The sequence below is a fragment of the Rhinoraja longicauda genome, chromosome 18 (genome assembly GCF_053455715.1).
Source record: "Rhinoraja longicauda isolate Sanriku21f chromosome 18, sRhiLon1.1, whole genome shotgun sequence".
In the NCBI taxonomy this organism is placed as follows: domain Eukaryota; kingdom Metazoa; phylum Chordata; class Chondrichthyes; order Rajiformes; family Arhynchobatidae; genus Rhinoraja; species Rhinoraja longicauda.
In genome coordinates, this window is record NC_135970.1 from 19,708,120 (window position 1) to 19,724,075 (window position 15,956).

General features: G+C 41.9%; 1 protein-coding gene across 1 annotated transcript in view; it reads right to left on the minus strand.

Moving 5' to 3' along the window:
• Positions 1-315: 315 nt before the first annotated feature.
• Positions 316-15,956, minus strand: part of LOC144602163 (transcriptional enhancer factor TEF-1) — a 124,684-nt gene continuing 109,043 nt past the window's right edge. The window contains exons 13-15 of the mRNA XM_078414900.1: positions 13,497-13,637; positions 10,430-10,582; positions 316-8,694 (exon numbers count right to left, since the gene is read on the minus strand). Coding sequence (XP_078271026.1) covers positions 8,581-8,694; positions 10,430-10,582; positions 13,497-13,637 — 408 coding nt within the window. The 3' untranslated portion in view covers positions 316-8,580. The remainder of the gene's footprint in view (positions 8,695-10,429; positions 10,583-13,496; positions 13,638-15,956) is intronic.

Here is a 15,956-nt window from a genome sequence, read left to right on the forward strand (position 1 = left end):
ATACGCTGCCAGGGGTGGTGGTGGGTGATAGTGACGTTTAAAAGGCTTTCCGATAGGCACATGCTTAGGCAGGGAATGGAGGGATATGGATCACATACAGGCAGAGATGAGTTAAACTTGACATCATGTTCGGTACAGAACTTGTGCTGAAGAGCCTGTTCCTGTGCCGCAATGTTCTCTGTCTTATCCATTACCCAAGCACAGTACCATCACAAGAAAAGCACTGACTACACCCGATCCACTCTCGAGCAGATCTAAGCCCACCTTGACAATAAAAGGCAGAGAATTAGAGTAGTTTCCTTTTTTTTATTGTTGATTTATACTGTATGAATACAAATACAAAGTTTCTAGAAAGCTACAAAATGTCTACCACTTTAATTAGGAAGGCCTTAAAATGTGTCATTAAAATGTGTCAAACATTTGCTGTAAAGGACACACAAAGTTGTGTTTCCGAGTGATGATCAAATAATTGCACTTTAACTGTCATGGATAATTAGGTTATCACACATTGGTACCAAGAAAGCTAAGATACATCCTTTATACAAAGCACCTGTAAAAGATTTTCTGCACACAAAACCCTATAAATTTCATATAACTATCCATAGTAAAGATGAGTTTACATCAAAGCCAACATTTTTAAACAGTTATAACCAAAAATAAGGTACCGGTACCTGCACGTTAACAGCAATACAAAACATGATACAGCTCGCAAGTTTGGCATAATCTCCTTCTTTGAAAGTTTTCTTGGGATCACTCTGAAAGACTGATAGGGACGCGCTTTGCAGGAGGAACGAAGCAAGTGCTTGTTAAAAAAACGACTAACTCATCTGCTGGATTTGAGCAAAATAGTATTTCGGGAACAAAGGATAAAACACTGATTGCAAAACTTTGAAGGCAGTGTTGCGATTAGTTACTGCAAATAACCCATCCTTACGGAAGTTTTAAAGTGGCTTGCATTTCATAACATCTTTCACATCCCTTTCAGCTCATTCCAAAGTACTTTAAGGCCAATGAAGTGCTATCACTGTTGTAATGTCACACGGAAGCCAGTATGCACACAGTAGGTTTCCATAGGCAGCAACGCAAGATTGACCAGATTATGACCCTTTAGAAAAACGTGCTTCAGGGGTACAAATGTTCGCCAGGGCAATGGCGTGTAAAGTTTTGACAGTAACAGCGATAACTCACTTTTTTCAGGGAGCATGAGATAAAGCGAAAAAGGAGAAAAAAAAAGAAATTTCTATCAAATTTGCCAGCTGTAGGTGATATCAAAACTAATCACTGAGCATTGTTTAAATCAATTAAAGCCACAATACCATTTCATACACATTACAACACAGAAAATAAGCACGTTAAATTCAATGAGTTATTTTATAAATGTGAGCTGACACACACAAAAATAAACATTTGTTTATGCAGAAGGTACTTGCAGACAGAGGAAACAAAATGAAAGGCTACTTTAGGTTTGAAGGATACAGAACTCCTTGATTCAGGCACATATGTATTCCCCTGGCTAATCTTCACTTCAGCAAGTCACAGGCCACAACGCCATTCAGGCCACAATGAAACAATTTGCCAATAAAGAGATAACAGGGCATTCTGCAAATTTAATCCAAGAGTACTCCACCGCAAAATTTAAAAAACAATAACAACTCCAACAGCCTACCGTGCCTTCCACCGACCGCACAGGTCACAAAAGCAAAACTCCTACACTCACAGTTACTGTTCCTCCTTGCAGAGTAACCAAATCTATATATTAGCATTTCTAGAATTATATTTAACAATTCCTAACACCCCCTAATGCACCAAAACGACCCCACTGTGACAGTGGTGCACAGATAATCCACTTTACCCACATCCTTCGACTTGGGTGTCTACTACTTACACTGTGCGTATAAGCATGCACCTTTGTACATGTGCCTGCTAACTGCGTGTGTACATGTATGTGTAAGTATGTAGCAGTGGGTTTTATACTCCTGTGCACATGTTTAGAAAGTGCCCTTTTTTTGTTTGTACTTGGTGGACGTATCTGAAATAAAAACATAATTTTGGACATTAAAAATAGAGAGCTCCAAAAATGCATTTAAAGTAATGGTTTTTAAAAAAAAGCTCCACAAATCATCAAGAGTCAAGAGGGGTTTTGTTTTGTCATATGTCCCAAAGTGAAACAATGTAATTCTTAAAGAAGGAACATGGTTAAAAGGAATAAGTCAAACAAACAGGACCAGGACTCTCAATTCTCTCTCTCTCTCTCTCTCTCTCTCTCTCTCTCTCTCTCTCTCTCTCTCTCTCTCTCTCTCTCTCTCTCTCTCTCTCTCTCTCTCGAGAAAGGCTACTCATAAATAAAGACCTCCAAAGCCATTGCTAGTCACCCACATCAATGAACCTGAAGCATTGTGGAGAAGTCACTGAGAAACACTGGGGATCTCTGCAGCTCTCACCACACCCTTCAGCACGTGAATGGGCTCACAAACCTTTCAACAACAACAACTTTCGTTCATAAAGTGCCTTTACATGTCCCAAAGGGCTTCACCGACAACCATCAAAAAAGACGTGATGCTAAACCACATGGAAGGAAAAATTGGGGAGGGTGACTTTTAGTCAGGTAGGCTTGTAAGAAGCAGCTTAAAGTAGGAAGGCGCAGGGTGAATCCCAGATCCTAGGGTCCCCAGGACTGAAGGAAGGCCTGTCAATGGCAGAGCAATTAACTTTGCATCTGAGAAAGATGCTAGACTTGGAACATGACTATTTTACAGGCAACACCAATGGGGTGGGGAGCAAGACCAAAGTGGACCAATGAGGATGATTTCTAAAGATTGAAGCATCACACACACACACCTGGATAAAGTGAATATGGACAGGATGTTTCCACTAGTGGGACAGTCTAGGACCAGGGGCCACAGCATCAGAGTAAAAGGACATACCTCTAGAAAGGAGATGAGAAGGAATTTCTTTAGTCAAAGGGTGGTGAATCTGTGGAATTCATCGCCACAGATGGCTGTGGAGGCCGTCAATTGATATTTTTAAGATGGCGTTTGACAGATTCTTGATTAGTAAGGGTGTCAGGGATTATGGGGAGGAGAATGAAGTTGAAAGGGAAAGATATATCAGCCATGCTTGAATGGCAGAATAGACTTGATGGGCTGAATGGCCTAATTCTGCTCCTATAACTTATGAACACACCCACACATTGGACCCAATGCAGGTAGCAAGTACTGCAGTGAAGGGCAGAAGGGACTTGATGTGGATTATGGAACTGGGATGCAGAGTTTTGTATTACCTTATGTTTCCATAAGTAGATATAAGAACCAGCAGATACTGGTAAACAAAAAAGGCACCCAGTGCTAGAGTAACTCAGTGGGTCAGGCAGTGTCCTTGGAGAACATTCAGGTCGGGATCTTTCTTCAGACCGATTGTCTGAATCAGTCACTTATCCATGTTCTCTGGAGGTGCTGCCTGACCCGCTGAATTACTGCAGCCCTTTGTGTTCTTCTCATTTTATCCAACTCTGTAAAAAGCAAGTTTTCTTTGGTAGCTTCTCCTGTGCACCTTCTCGTCCCTCAATGGGATTCCGTTTAAAGACGGCTGAGACACGGAGTCCAAGGCACCTATCAGTCAGACCGTTCGCTATTCTGACACGGATGCACCCCCATTAAAACAGGAGGCGCACGTTTCAGTCAAAAATCCAGAAAACGAGGAACCCTGAATGCAGGCAGACCCGCAGTCTGAAAGGGCAGTGAAAGAAGATCCAGCGAGAGCATTTATCAAGGCAGACTAGGAGAGGAGAGGGTTTCAGGCTTTGATACCAATCACCTTTCGAAGGGCTGGCATAGACAAGATGAGACGAACAGCCCCTTCCTGTCACGACTCACATGCAGAAATGAACTGCCACGGTTCACCCATACTGCAGATGTGGAGTGCATAGGGCAGGAGAACTATTTCTTCAATGGAGGTAACATTACGTTTGATTTAAGAATTGTTCCAGGTACATATTTGCTGCACATTGCCCTATCAGAAGACAATGTGATGTTAGATTGCAGGCTGCATCAGCAAACCAATTCCAAAAATCAGCTGGAACCTGGCACTGAAGGGATAAATGACTATTGAGAACGGGGGGACACTAAAAGCTGGAGTAACTCAGCGGGTCAGGCAGCATCTCTGGAGAGAAGGAATGGGTGACGTTTCAGGTCGAGACCCTTCTTCAGACTGGTTAGGGATAAGGGAAACGAGAGATATAGACGGTAATGTGGAGAGATAAAAAACAATGAATGAAAGATATCCATAAAAGTAATGATGATAAAGGCCGTTGTTAGCTGTTTGTGGGGTGAAAACACAAGGCTAGTGCGACTTGGGTGGGGGAGGGATAGAGAGTGAGAGGGAATGCCGGGGCTACCTGAAGTTAGAGAAATCAATATTCATACCACTGGGCTGTAAGCTGTCCAAGCGACATACGAGATGCTTTTTGTGCCGACCTTCATTTTATACTAGCATCTGCAGTTCCTTCCCACACATTGAGAATGGAATGGATGGTGCAAGTTGAATAACATGATGTCAAGCTGGCCACTTATCCATGTTGGCAGCTCATCATGTTTCCACTAAGAACCTCCTCTCCCAATCTCAAGGTCAACATTCAAACTTCTTCACCAAACCCTCTGGCAGCTTTCCTCCCAGCTGAGCACTTTGTCCGAGTCAATCATTAACTGGGCAGCGCCAATCTTTAGACAAGAGAGATGGCAGGTGGATGCGATGTGTGGAAATATGAAACGATCTGAAGTGGTCGTCAGAATGGATCATCACAACTTCTCGGAGGGTTATAAATAACGCAGTCTCTTTAGAAAACCAGTAGTAATTACACAAGATCCTCCTTCACCCAAAGTTAGCCTCGAATGTGAAACACAAGACCATCAGGGATCATTGAGCCAAGTGAAATCCATTCAAGGCAAAACTTGAGGGGGACGAGGAGAAGGTTAGATCAGGTTTGCAGGTTGAAGTGGGTGGAAATTCTTGTTGAATGCTCAAACGTTGTGCTGATGCCCATGTCTTAGTCTTGATATAAATGTCAAGACACCAGAATCTGCTGCCACAGAGGTCACGCAACCTTGGCAATGGATGCACCTCCTGATCATATCTTGGTCTGACGAGTGGAATGATCTTGTGAGCATCTTTGCACAAGAGGAAGGAGACAACCGATGCCTCGTGATATCCCAAAGAAACTAATGCAGGCAAGAACAAGACTGTATGAGGCAACTGAGAAAAGTTAGGAGTTGTGTTTCAGGGGTACCTCGGTGGAGAGAATTTTGGATTATAGGAGATGGGATTTAAGAGAAGTCTTCAGAGTTGCAAAGTTCTTAACAAAAAAGTCCAACAGGGAGTTCAAGAGAAGTGTCTTCTTCCAGAACTCACTAGTATGTGTGCTTCTATTTAAGAAGAAAGTGTGAGAAAAGAACAAGAGAGGTTAATGGGGGTAGGGGAGAGGGATTGGGAACAACAAGCAGAAAGGAGAATTGTACTGAGCATCAACACTAGTAGGAACGAGGTGACTCAGTCCATTTCTCGGCTGCTCATTCTATATAATCCTGTACAAACCAAATCCAACATTTAATTTGAGCTACCACCTTGGAGGCTCACATGATGCACTTCTTAAACGTATAATTTAATCAGTCTTCACTATTCTAAAAACCGCAGGCACTGTATGTAAGTACGTTGGATGCTGACACAGTATTGTCAAGGTTACTGTTTAGCCAACAACTGTTCACGGTTTCTCATACAATAGTCAAACTCCACCAAGATTCAAACTCTATAACATCCGCTAAAAAAATAAACAATTATAATAATTTTTTATCTTTTTTTGTTTCCGCTATACAATGTGTAACCTCAGTTGTATCTATGAATCTGTCAGCTTCTCCGAACATACTTCAAAAACGCCACCTTCAAGACTTCAATTTGTTTGCAGTACTCAGTAAAAGGCATTAAAGGTGATCACTTTTTTTAGTTTTATTTGGTTTCCGATCTGCACACAATTTACATTTCATTTGACTGAACAGATCTTTTCTAGGCTGGAATATCAAAAAACAAAGGCACTTACGTGCTGGAGTGCAGGAGATCATATGGAGATTGTTATTTGGTCATTAGTTGTTAAAGGCATGTGTTTAAAAGGCTGGCTACTCTTGCATTCAATGCTCATTCCAATCCAAGCTCCGAAACAGGATCCTCGTTTGACCAAATTGGAAGTGATTGTTTTATCACTGGTTGGCATACAATTTAACACACTTTACCAAAAAGATTTTTTTTCAAAATACTTTACAAGTGTGTTCAGATTCATTGTTTGCAACACACGTGTGTCAGGAACAATCGTGAGACAAAGCATTGTTCTCAAAGCACAGTATCATCCAATTAAAATAGGCAGATCTACAGATGAATTGTAACTTTCTATAGTACGCTATTAAGGCACTGATTAATCTACGCTTTGGCAGCACTGAATTAAAATTACATCTGAAAAAAAGTCACTGATAACTTCCAGCTTAGCAAAGAACTCACAGCCTCAGTAACTTCTTATTTGGGTTTCAATAATTTCTTACAATGAACAGTGATCACAATATATATTTTTTTCTTTGTACACGTTTAAGTGTGTTAAGACAAATGCTTTAAAACCATGACATTTTTCCTCAAATCCCCAAAATTGAACATCTAGTAACTGTGCCACTGCAGATTATTTCAACGTACAGAAATTCAAACTTAAAAGTCATAGAAATGACACAGGATAAGCTGGTTTTGTTACACGACAGCGAGCTTACCTGTCAAGTAACATGGGGGAACCACAGCTGTTACACACACAAGTACCAAAGTTGAAACACGCACACACACACATATACACACACGCACGCACATCAAAAAACAGGCAAGACCCCTTGTGAGAGTACACTGCGTCTCAGAGAGAACCAAGAGGTCAGAATATGGAGGCACCAATAAGTCCCTTGTTTATTTGCTGATGGATTCTAGCTGGCAGTTTCTTTCATTCCATCAAACCAAGCTGTCTTCACCCACTCAAGGACACTAACCACACTGGTTCAGTTACCAGCCTCTTCAAGCAAGCGTCATTTACAAACCCACGTCGGGACCAGATCCGCGTGTACTGAATTATCTCCCTTGGTTTTTCTAAACATGCACTTTCTTCCGATGCAAAAAATACACTTTTTTTTCTCCAAAAAGTAAATTTCCAAACACTATTACAAAATAGAATTATAGAAACATACAAAAGTCATTGCTGTTTCTTAACTCACAGTACTCTTATAATAAATTCTTGTGATATGATTGTTGTTTTAATTTGGTATCATCTTTCCTCACAGAACTGAAACAGTACAGCTGGCACATACACAACTAACAAATGGCCTGGAAACATTCACTGGGAACCTAGCTGAGATTTCTACATGGACTAGAAAGGGTTAAGTATTGAATATTACTGTGTAAAGTCAGCAGGGGATTTTAAGTGCCCGCAGAATTTTGTTTTTGCCTTGTAATCTCATGACTGGGACTAACGTTTTAGAAATTAATTTCCTTTGTACTAAATAACCAGTTTGTCACACATCCCCATTATCTTGTGATTTAGTCTCACAACTAAAAAAATAAAAAGCAAATGATCCTTTCTACAACTGATTTTTCTTTTAAATAAAAGCACGTGTTGGCATCGCTGGACAGTACCAATTCAACTGGCCTAATCCCATTTTAGTCCTAATCTCCAAAATACTTCCATTGTGGGTCTGCACTCATTCACGTTGTGACAAGTTCCCATTCATCTAAACCTGGTGAGCATGCTTTTTGCAGCAGGATTTCCTAAAACTGTTCAGCTAAATGTTGCAAGGAACTGTTGACCAATGTTATATTTTTTTTTAAAAAAGGAGTGTGTGTGTTTAAAAAAAAAAGAATAAGGAAACCTGAAAGCAAATAGACCTGGTGACCATGAAATCACTGACATTCTTCACACCAGCATTACGATAATTCTTGACCTGAAGTCTTGAACTATATCCTGATGCCATCTCCTGCATATTCACATGTTGATAAATATATACCTGTGAACATACTATCTTTGGAAAAAAAAACTCTTTAAATAAATTATCTTTACAAAGGCAGGCAGTCATTCCACAGTTAAATGCATTGTGTCTACAATCATTATGTTCCTGTCTTTTGTTTCTTTTTGCTTTCTGTTGACACAGAAACCCTTGTACTGAATAGACAATGCTTCCATAATTATTAGAACAAAATTTAGACGTGATAGTCCCATTTTTTTCCAATGTAGTAACTCAAACAGGTAATTTGTTTTAAAAAAGAAATCTTGAAGCACAGATAATTTCAATATAAAAACCTATCAATATGGTACCATAATTCACAGCTCTTAATGTATATACACACGCGCGCACACACACACACTCACACACACACACAAAAAGGCTACCTACATCAGAAATTCAGACGGGTTACGGGTGTATCAATTGATTTGAGGCACTGCCACATGTTTGAGGTTTTTAGTCTATTCAATTACAGCTGTGTTTTTCTTTCTCCAGAGAGGGAATGAAGTTTTCATGGTTATTCCTTCATGAGCCTGTAGGTGTGATGCTGCGCTCCATGTTCACTGGTAGAAACTTCAAACACACAAGCCATGCACAGAAGCGTCTCCTGTGTGTCCCTGTTTGTTACCACCTGGAGGCAACAAAATAAAATCCTGAGCGATCTCTCCCACAACTAAGAAAACAAGTTTCATTTAAGAATTTAGAAAGAGCTGCGTTGGAGCATTAATAGAACGAGCATTGACATTCGGACACCCGACAACACATTGGGATGGAGATACATGAGACTGCAGATGATGGAATCTTGAACAATTAAAAAAAATACTGAGTGCAGGAGGAACTTAGCAGGTCAGGCAGCATCAGTGGAAGGAAATAGACGGATGATGTTTCGGGTCAGGATGCTTCTTTGGACAAATTGGGATAGTGACCAAAATGAGAACATGTACAACTTTAATCCCAATGCTTGGCTCCCTCCATGTACTTTTATTGTTTCAAATAGTCGTTAACACGACTCGTGCGGTTTCTGTGATCTCAAATTCTTGCACATCTGTGAGGGCGTGCAGCATAGGTTTACTAGGTTAATTCCCGGAATGGCGGGACTGTCATATGTTGAAAGACTGGAGCGACTAGGCTTGTATACGCTGGAATTTAGGATGAGAGGAGATCTTATCGAAACGTATAAGATTATTAAGGGGTTGGACACGTTAGAGGCAGGAAACATGTTCCCAATGTTGGGGGAGTCCAGAACAAGGGGCCACAGTTTAAGAATAAGGGGTAGGCGATTTAGAATTGAGATGAGGAAAAACTTTTTCAGTCAGAGAGTTGTGAATCTGTGGAATTCTCTGCATCAGAAGGCAGTGGAGGCCAATTCTCTGAATGCATTCAAGAGAGAGCTAGATAGAGCTCTTAAGGATAGCGGAGTCAGGGGGTATGGGGAGAAGGCAGGAACGGGGTACTGATTGAGAATGATCAGCCATGATCACATTGAATGGCGGTGCTGGCTCGAAGGGCCGAATGGCCTCCTCCTGCACCTATTGTCTATCTCCCCCCTCATTCTATCGGTCTGAAGAAGGGTCTCGACCAAAAACGTCATCTGTCTACTCCCTCCACAGTTGCTGCCTGACCTGCTGAGTTTCTCCCAGCACTTTTTGTTTTGCTCAAGATTCCAGTCTGCAGTCTCTTGTGTTCCTCTCCCCTTACCAAACCCATGCTTTCTGCCAAGAACTGACTGACATTCTTGAGATGCAGTTATATTGTTTCTTCATTCTTCCCAGTGATTTCCCAACATCAGCAGCAAGTTGACTAGCCTGAAATAAGTTAATCCCTTTTCCCTGTCTGAAACCATGGTATCACATTAATCCTCAACAAGATCCAGACTACAGCCAAATAATGATATCCAAGTAACAAGAAAAAATAGTTTCCTTTTGATCTCTAGCCTTTGTCATTTGTTCCATTAATCTGCTAACCATCCCCCTCACCTGTATCCACCTATCACTTGCCAGGCTTTGTCCTACCCCCATCGCTCTTTTCCAAGTTTCACCCCTCTACTCCAATCAGTCTAGGCGGGACGGTGGCGCAGCGGTAGAGTTGCTGCCTTACAGTGCCAGAGACCCGGGTTCAATCCAGCCTACGGGAGGCCTGTTTCCACGTTGTATCTCTAAATTAAATTAAACTAAAGGGTCCTGACCCAGGAACGTCACCCATCCATTCCTGTCCACAGATGCTGCCTGATCCACCGAGTTCCTCCCAGCACTTTGTGCTTTGCTGAATTCCAAATGTTCCTGGGAAAGTTTTACTTGAACATAGCTGTCGGATTAAATAGTGCAACACTCAATTAATTTGGGTTTTAGATGAAAGGAGAGACTCACCAATAAAATTGTGAAATTCTCCAATACGCTGTTCATCATGTATTTTTCCGGTAAGTGTTTGAGCTTGTGAATGAAGTTGATCATGTACTCACACATCGGGGAGCGGTTTATTCTGTATACAAAACGTCCATTCTCAAACCGTGCATATTCAGTCTGGGGGAAATATTCGCAAAAATTAATTATTACTTTTTGATAAATTGAATAATAATGTTCTGAATAAAGTGAACTGAATAAACCAAACCAGTAGAACATTTGGCCATAGTGTATGCTTTATGGAAGCCCCCAAATGGTCGGGTGAAGATAATGTAACCTTTCCAACCACAGAAGATCCCATCCCCCCCCCTGGCAGCATGGTCCATGCATGCACCACTCTCAAGAGAAAAAACTTGCCCTGCACATCTTCTTGAAACTTTGCCTCTTTCACCATAGTCTTTGACATTTCCACCCTGGGTAAAAAGTCCTATTTGTCTACCAAGTCTATGCCTCTCATCATTTTATCCACTTCTATCAGGAGTATAGAGGAGTATTCTTTAAAACTTGACAAATTTGGGATTGAAGTCTGAAGAAGGGTTCCGACCCGAAACACCACCAATTCCTTTTTCTCCAGAGATGCTGCCTGAACCGCTGAAGTACACCAGCATTTTGTGTCTAAACTTGGGACTGAACTCGGAGTTGAGTTTACCAGGTATGGCCACAAGAGGGAGGGAGAACTCCGGCAATACAGAAAGCAATCGACTTGCATGATCCTTGGAGTGACACTACAATAGGGAAGAGAATGATAGTGCAGGGCATAGGGCACCTCAAACCACAAAAAAAGGATTGCTGACTCAATACTCAAACTCCTCCCTGCTCCTCCTCATCCTCCTCATAATATTTGATTCAATCCAAAACATTGACCATTCCTTTTCTCTCTACAGAAGCTGATCTCCCCAGTTAAGTTCCACCAGCAGGTTGTTTCATTGCTCCTCCTAATATTTGTTTCCTTCTTAAATTTACAGAGTAATTCAGCAGGGAAATAGACCTTGTGGCCCATTGTATCACTGCCGATTGTCAAATACCTATCTATGCTAGATAAGACGAGAGGCCATAGCTTTAAGGTGAGGGGGCAGAGTTTAAAGCAGGTGTGCGGTAAAATATTTTTTTACACAGAGGGCAGTGAGTGCCGGGAACGCACTGGTGGGGTGGTGGTGGAAGCAGATACAATAGTGGAATTTAAGAGCCTATTGAATAGGCACATGGATATGTAAGGAATGGAGGGATACAGATCACGTGCAGGCAGAGGGGATTAGTTGAACTTGGCATTGTTTTGCATGGACATAATGGGCCGAAGAGCCTGCTCTTGAACTCTACTGTTCAATGTTCGAATCCCATTTTCAAGCACTCTGCCCCTTTTCCTTCTGGTCCTCAGCATTCAAGTGCCCATCCAAATATCTGTTACGCATTGCAAGAGTCTCTGCCTCTGCCACCCTGTCAGGCTGAGCATTCCAGAGTCCAAACGCCCACCAGGTGAAAAAATTCCCCTCCTCCCCTACCCCTCAAGGTGTACAAAATTGTGGTGAGTGAAGACAGGGTGGAGAGTAGGAAAGTGCAAGAGGCTGCAAATAGCATTCTCAAGAGGAAAATAAAACAGACTGCTGGAGGAACTCAGCGGGTAGAGCAGCATCTGTGGAGGCAGAGTTTTGGGTTGAGACCCCGCATTAGGACTGAGAGTTGGGAACTTTTCAAAGGTGTTAAAAACTAGAGAACATAGTTTAAGAGTAAGGAGAAAGAGATTTAAGGGTGACCAGAGGAAGATTTTTTTCACTAAGAGGGTGGTTATAATCTGGAATTCAATGCCTTAAAGAGTGGTAGTAGGCGTTTACAACATTTCAAAGGTATCCAGACAAGCAATTGAATAGTCAAGGAATAGAAGGCTATGGACCATGCGATGGCCAATTGCTAATTGATGGTCAATATGGACACGGTGGGCCAAAGAGCCTCTTTCTGTCCCGTCTTGACTATCTCAGAATCCAGAAATGTTTTGATGAGTAAATTAAGCAAAAGTACTGCCAGGAGGGCAGTAACCTGAACACAAAAACAATTAAGGAGAGACAGGTGATAAAAACATTAAAAAGCGGTTACAGTATTAGGAACTTTCAACAGGAGATTGAAAGAATATTTGAAAGGAAATAGTACAGGGATATATTGGGAATACAGTATAGAATTGGAGAGCTCTCTCAAAAGACATAGGCATAATGGGCCAAATTGCCTCATGTTTTAGGTAAAATTCTATGAGCAAAAAACAAACTGCTGGAGGGACTGAGTGGAAGGAAATGGCCAGATGAACAATCTCTTCGGAAAGAAGGGTTTAACATACATAACATAACAACACTTTATGACCAGCTCAGCAAAATGGAGACACAAGAAACTGCAAATGCTGGAATCTTAAGCAAAAAAAAACAACAAAATACTGGAGGAACTCAACAGCAGCATCTGTGCAGAGGAATGGACAGACAACGTTTCAGACTGATGGTGTATGGGGAGAAACCTGGAAGAGAAGTTATGAGGGGAGGGAGGGAGGGAGCAAAACCAGGCAGAGTCGCCAGGAGTTTGTTTCTTGCTTAGAGTCAGAAGACATTTAACACAGAAAAGATCCTTTGGCCCAATTCATCTATGCTGACCATGATGCCCCATCTAACCTTGCCCCATGTGCCCGGGTTTGGCACATGTCCCTCTAAACCTTTCATATCCATGAACTTGTCCAAATGTCTTTTAAATATTGTCATGGTCCTTGGCTCAACCACATTTTCTGGCAGCTCACCCAATATACCACCCTCTTGCCCCTCATGTTCCTATTAAATCTTTCACCTCTCGCCTTAAACCTCTGGCCTCTAGTTCTTGATTTCCATACCATGGGAAAAAGACTGTGTGCATTAAATCTATCTGTTCCAAAAGAAATTCTATGAATGCAATTGAAGTCAGTGTTCAAGTTGTCTCGAACTGCTCCATTAAAGTGCACACCACCTTGACAAAATAATTCTGGATGATTGTAATCCACCTGCAACCCAAGATTATGCTCAAGTCTCACCTCTACTTTCTCCACCACTTGTTTCCCAAATGAGCAGACCTTCGTTGAGCAAGTGATTGTCATGTTTTCTGAGCTCTCGTACTGACTTGTGACACCATAGAATGCTCCAGCATCATCTTGAATATTGCAATTCAGGTCAGCCTAATGAATGCATGAATGAACAGAATGCATAAATTAATATAATGCACAAATTAACATTATGCATGAATTAACATAAAAATAAACATAATCAAACAGGTTCCACAACAGACGGAGTAAACCAAAACCACGCTTCTGTGACTGGAGAAGGGTCCCGACACAAAACGTCACATATACATGTTCTCTACAGATGCTGCCTGACCTGCCGAGTTACTCCAGCACTTAGCGTCTTCTTTTGTAAACCAGCACCTGCAGTTCCTTGTTTCTCTCTAAACCTCTGCAACATTTGAAAACAAGAACTTGCATTTAGAGATTTCCCAACTAACGAGATGATAAGACGGACAGAGAGTGCTGTCCAGCCTCTCTCTCGTTGCGCCGAAGGGCCTGTTTCCACATTGTATCTCTGAAGCTTCCTCTGGCAGATTATGCCAGGTACGGAACACCCTCTGAGTGAAATATTTGTCCGAAGTTCCTCTTAAATCTCTCCCCCTACACCTTAACCCAATGCCCTCCAGTTTTGTAATCATCAATTTTTAATTATCTGTTTAATTACAAAAAGATTACCAATGTTTAAAATATAAAATGTATCCATTGAATTAGACGGTCAGGTTCTTAAGCGGCTTCTCGGTGGTCATGTGTAGGAAGGAACTGCAGATGCTGGTTTAAACTGATAGACACAAAAAACTGGAGTAACTCAGGCAGCATCTCTGGAGAAAAGGAATAGGTGACGTATTGGGTCTGAAGAAGGGTCTCGACCCGAAACGTCACCTATCCCTTTTCTCCAGAGATGCTGTCTGACCTGCTGAGTTACTCCAGCATTTTGTGTCTTTCTTCGGTGTAAACCAGCATCTGCAGTTCCTTCCTGCACATTTGCTACTGACAAGAGTGGTTTGTATTGAAATAGATATTCTAGCCTCGCTACTGATGTCCTGATCCACGAGATGATTTTTTTTTTTAAATAAGAAGACGTTAACAATTTCAAAAAATGTTTTGCGTTGGGCTATTCTGCAGAAAGGAAATGAAACTGGCTCAAATGACGAGGAAAGTCAGGTTTGCCAAGTGCTTTTATGATTAGCTGACATCTGCGACACAATTGTTTCTCCATACTTCTTTTGAAGGCTCGTTACACACATGCTGATACCCCACAATGGCCAATGCCAGTCTCACCTGATTTAGTGAGGGTTTTACACAGAATCTAAAGGGGATCTTACTGACAAATTATCAACTTTGGATATTAAAAGGAAAAATGAAAGCTGCCTTACTTCGCACAACAGGTGATGGGATGCAAGACATGGTAGTGTTAGCAATACAAAAGGTTAGGAGAGCTGCACAAGGAATTATATAGAGAGGAATCGTGGCAAACAGGATAACAGAAGCTCAACTCCATCGGCTGCTTGGAAGTCAAGCCAACGTAGACACCTCAATTCGTAGACTACAAAAAACAAAACCTAAACTGCAAAAGCTGGAAAAACTCAGGCCAGACAGTTGCTGTGTTTCACGTTCAAAACACAAAGTGCTAGAGTAACTCAGTGGGCCGGGCAGCATATGTGAAGGGAATGGACAGATGACATTCCGGGTTAGGACCCTTCCTCGGACCGTTGGAGCATGGGGGAGATACCTGGTTGGCTTGAAGGAGTAAGGGGGAGAAATCTGACAAAGTAAGGTGTAGGTGGGACAAGGCCTGTCATGTGTTCGATGGACACGGGAGGGTTGATTGGTCGTTGGAACCAGTGACAACACAGAGTTCAACAAGTTTATAAGTTATAGGAGCAGAATTAGGCTATTCAGCTCATCAAGTCTACCATTCAATCACCCCAAATGCTATGTACACATATCTCCAAGCGCTATGTACATATATCCTGTGCAGGACGAGGACACAAGAAACTGCAGATGCTGGAATCTTGAGCAAAACACAAAATGTTGGAAGAACTGAGTGGGTCAGGCAGCATCTGCGGAGGGACGACGACATTTCGGGTCAGGACCCTTCTTCAGACTGATTAGGATTTGACAGCACTGGGCAATACTTGCTGGAGTTTAGGAGGTTTGAGGGGAGACCTCATTGACTTACAGAATAATGAAAGGCATAGATAGGGTGGATGTGGAAAGGATGTTTCCACTGGTGGGAGAGTCTAGGACCAGAGGTCATAGCCTCAGAATTAAAGGGTGCTCTTTTAGAAAGGAGGTGAGGAGGAACTTCTTCAGTCAGAGGGTAGTTAATCTGTGGAATTCATTGCCGCAAAGAGCTGTGGAGGCCAAGTCAGTGGATATTTTTAAGGCAGAAATAGACAAATTCTTGATTAGAACGGGTGTCAGGGGTTATGG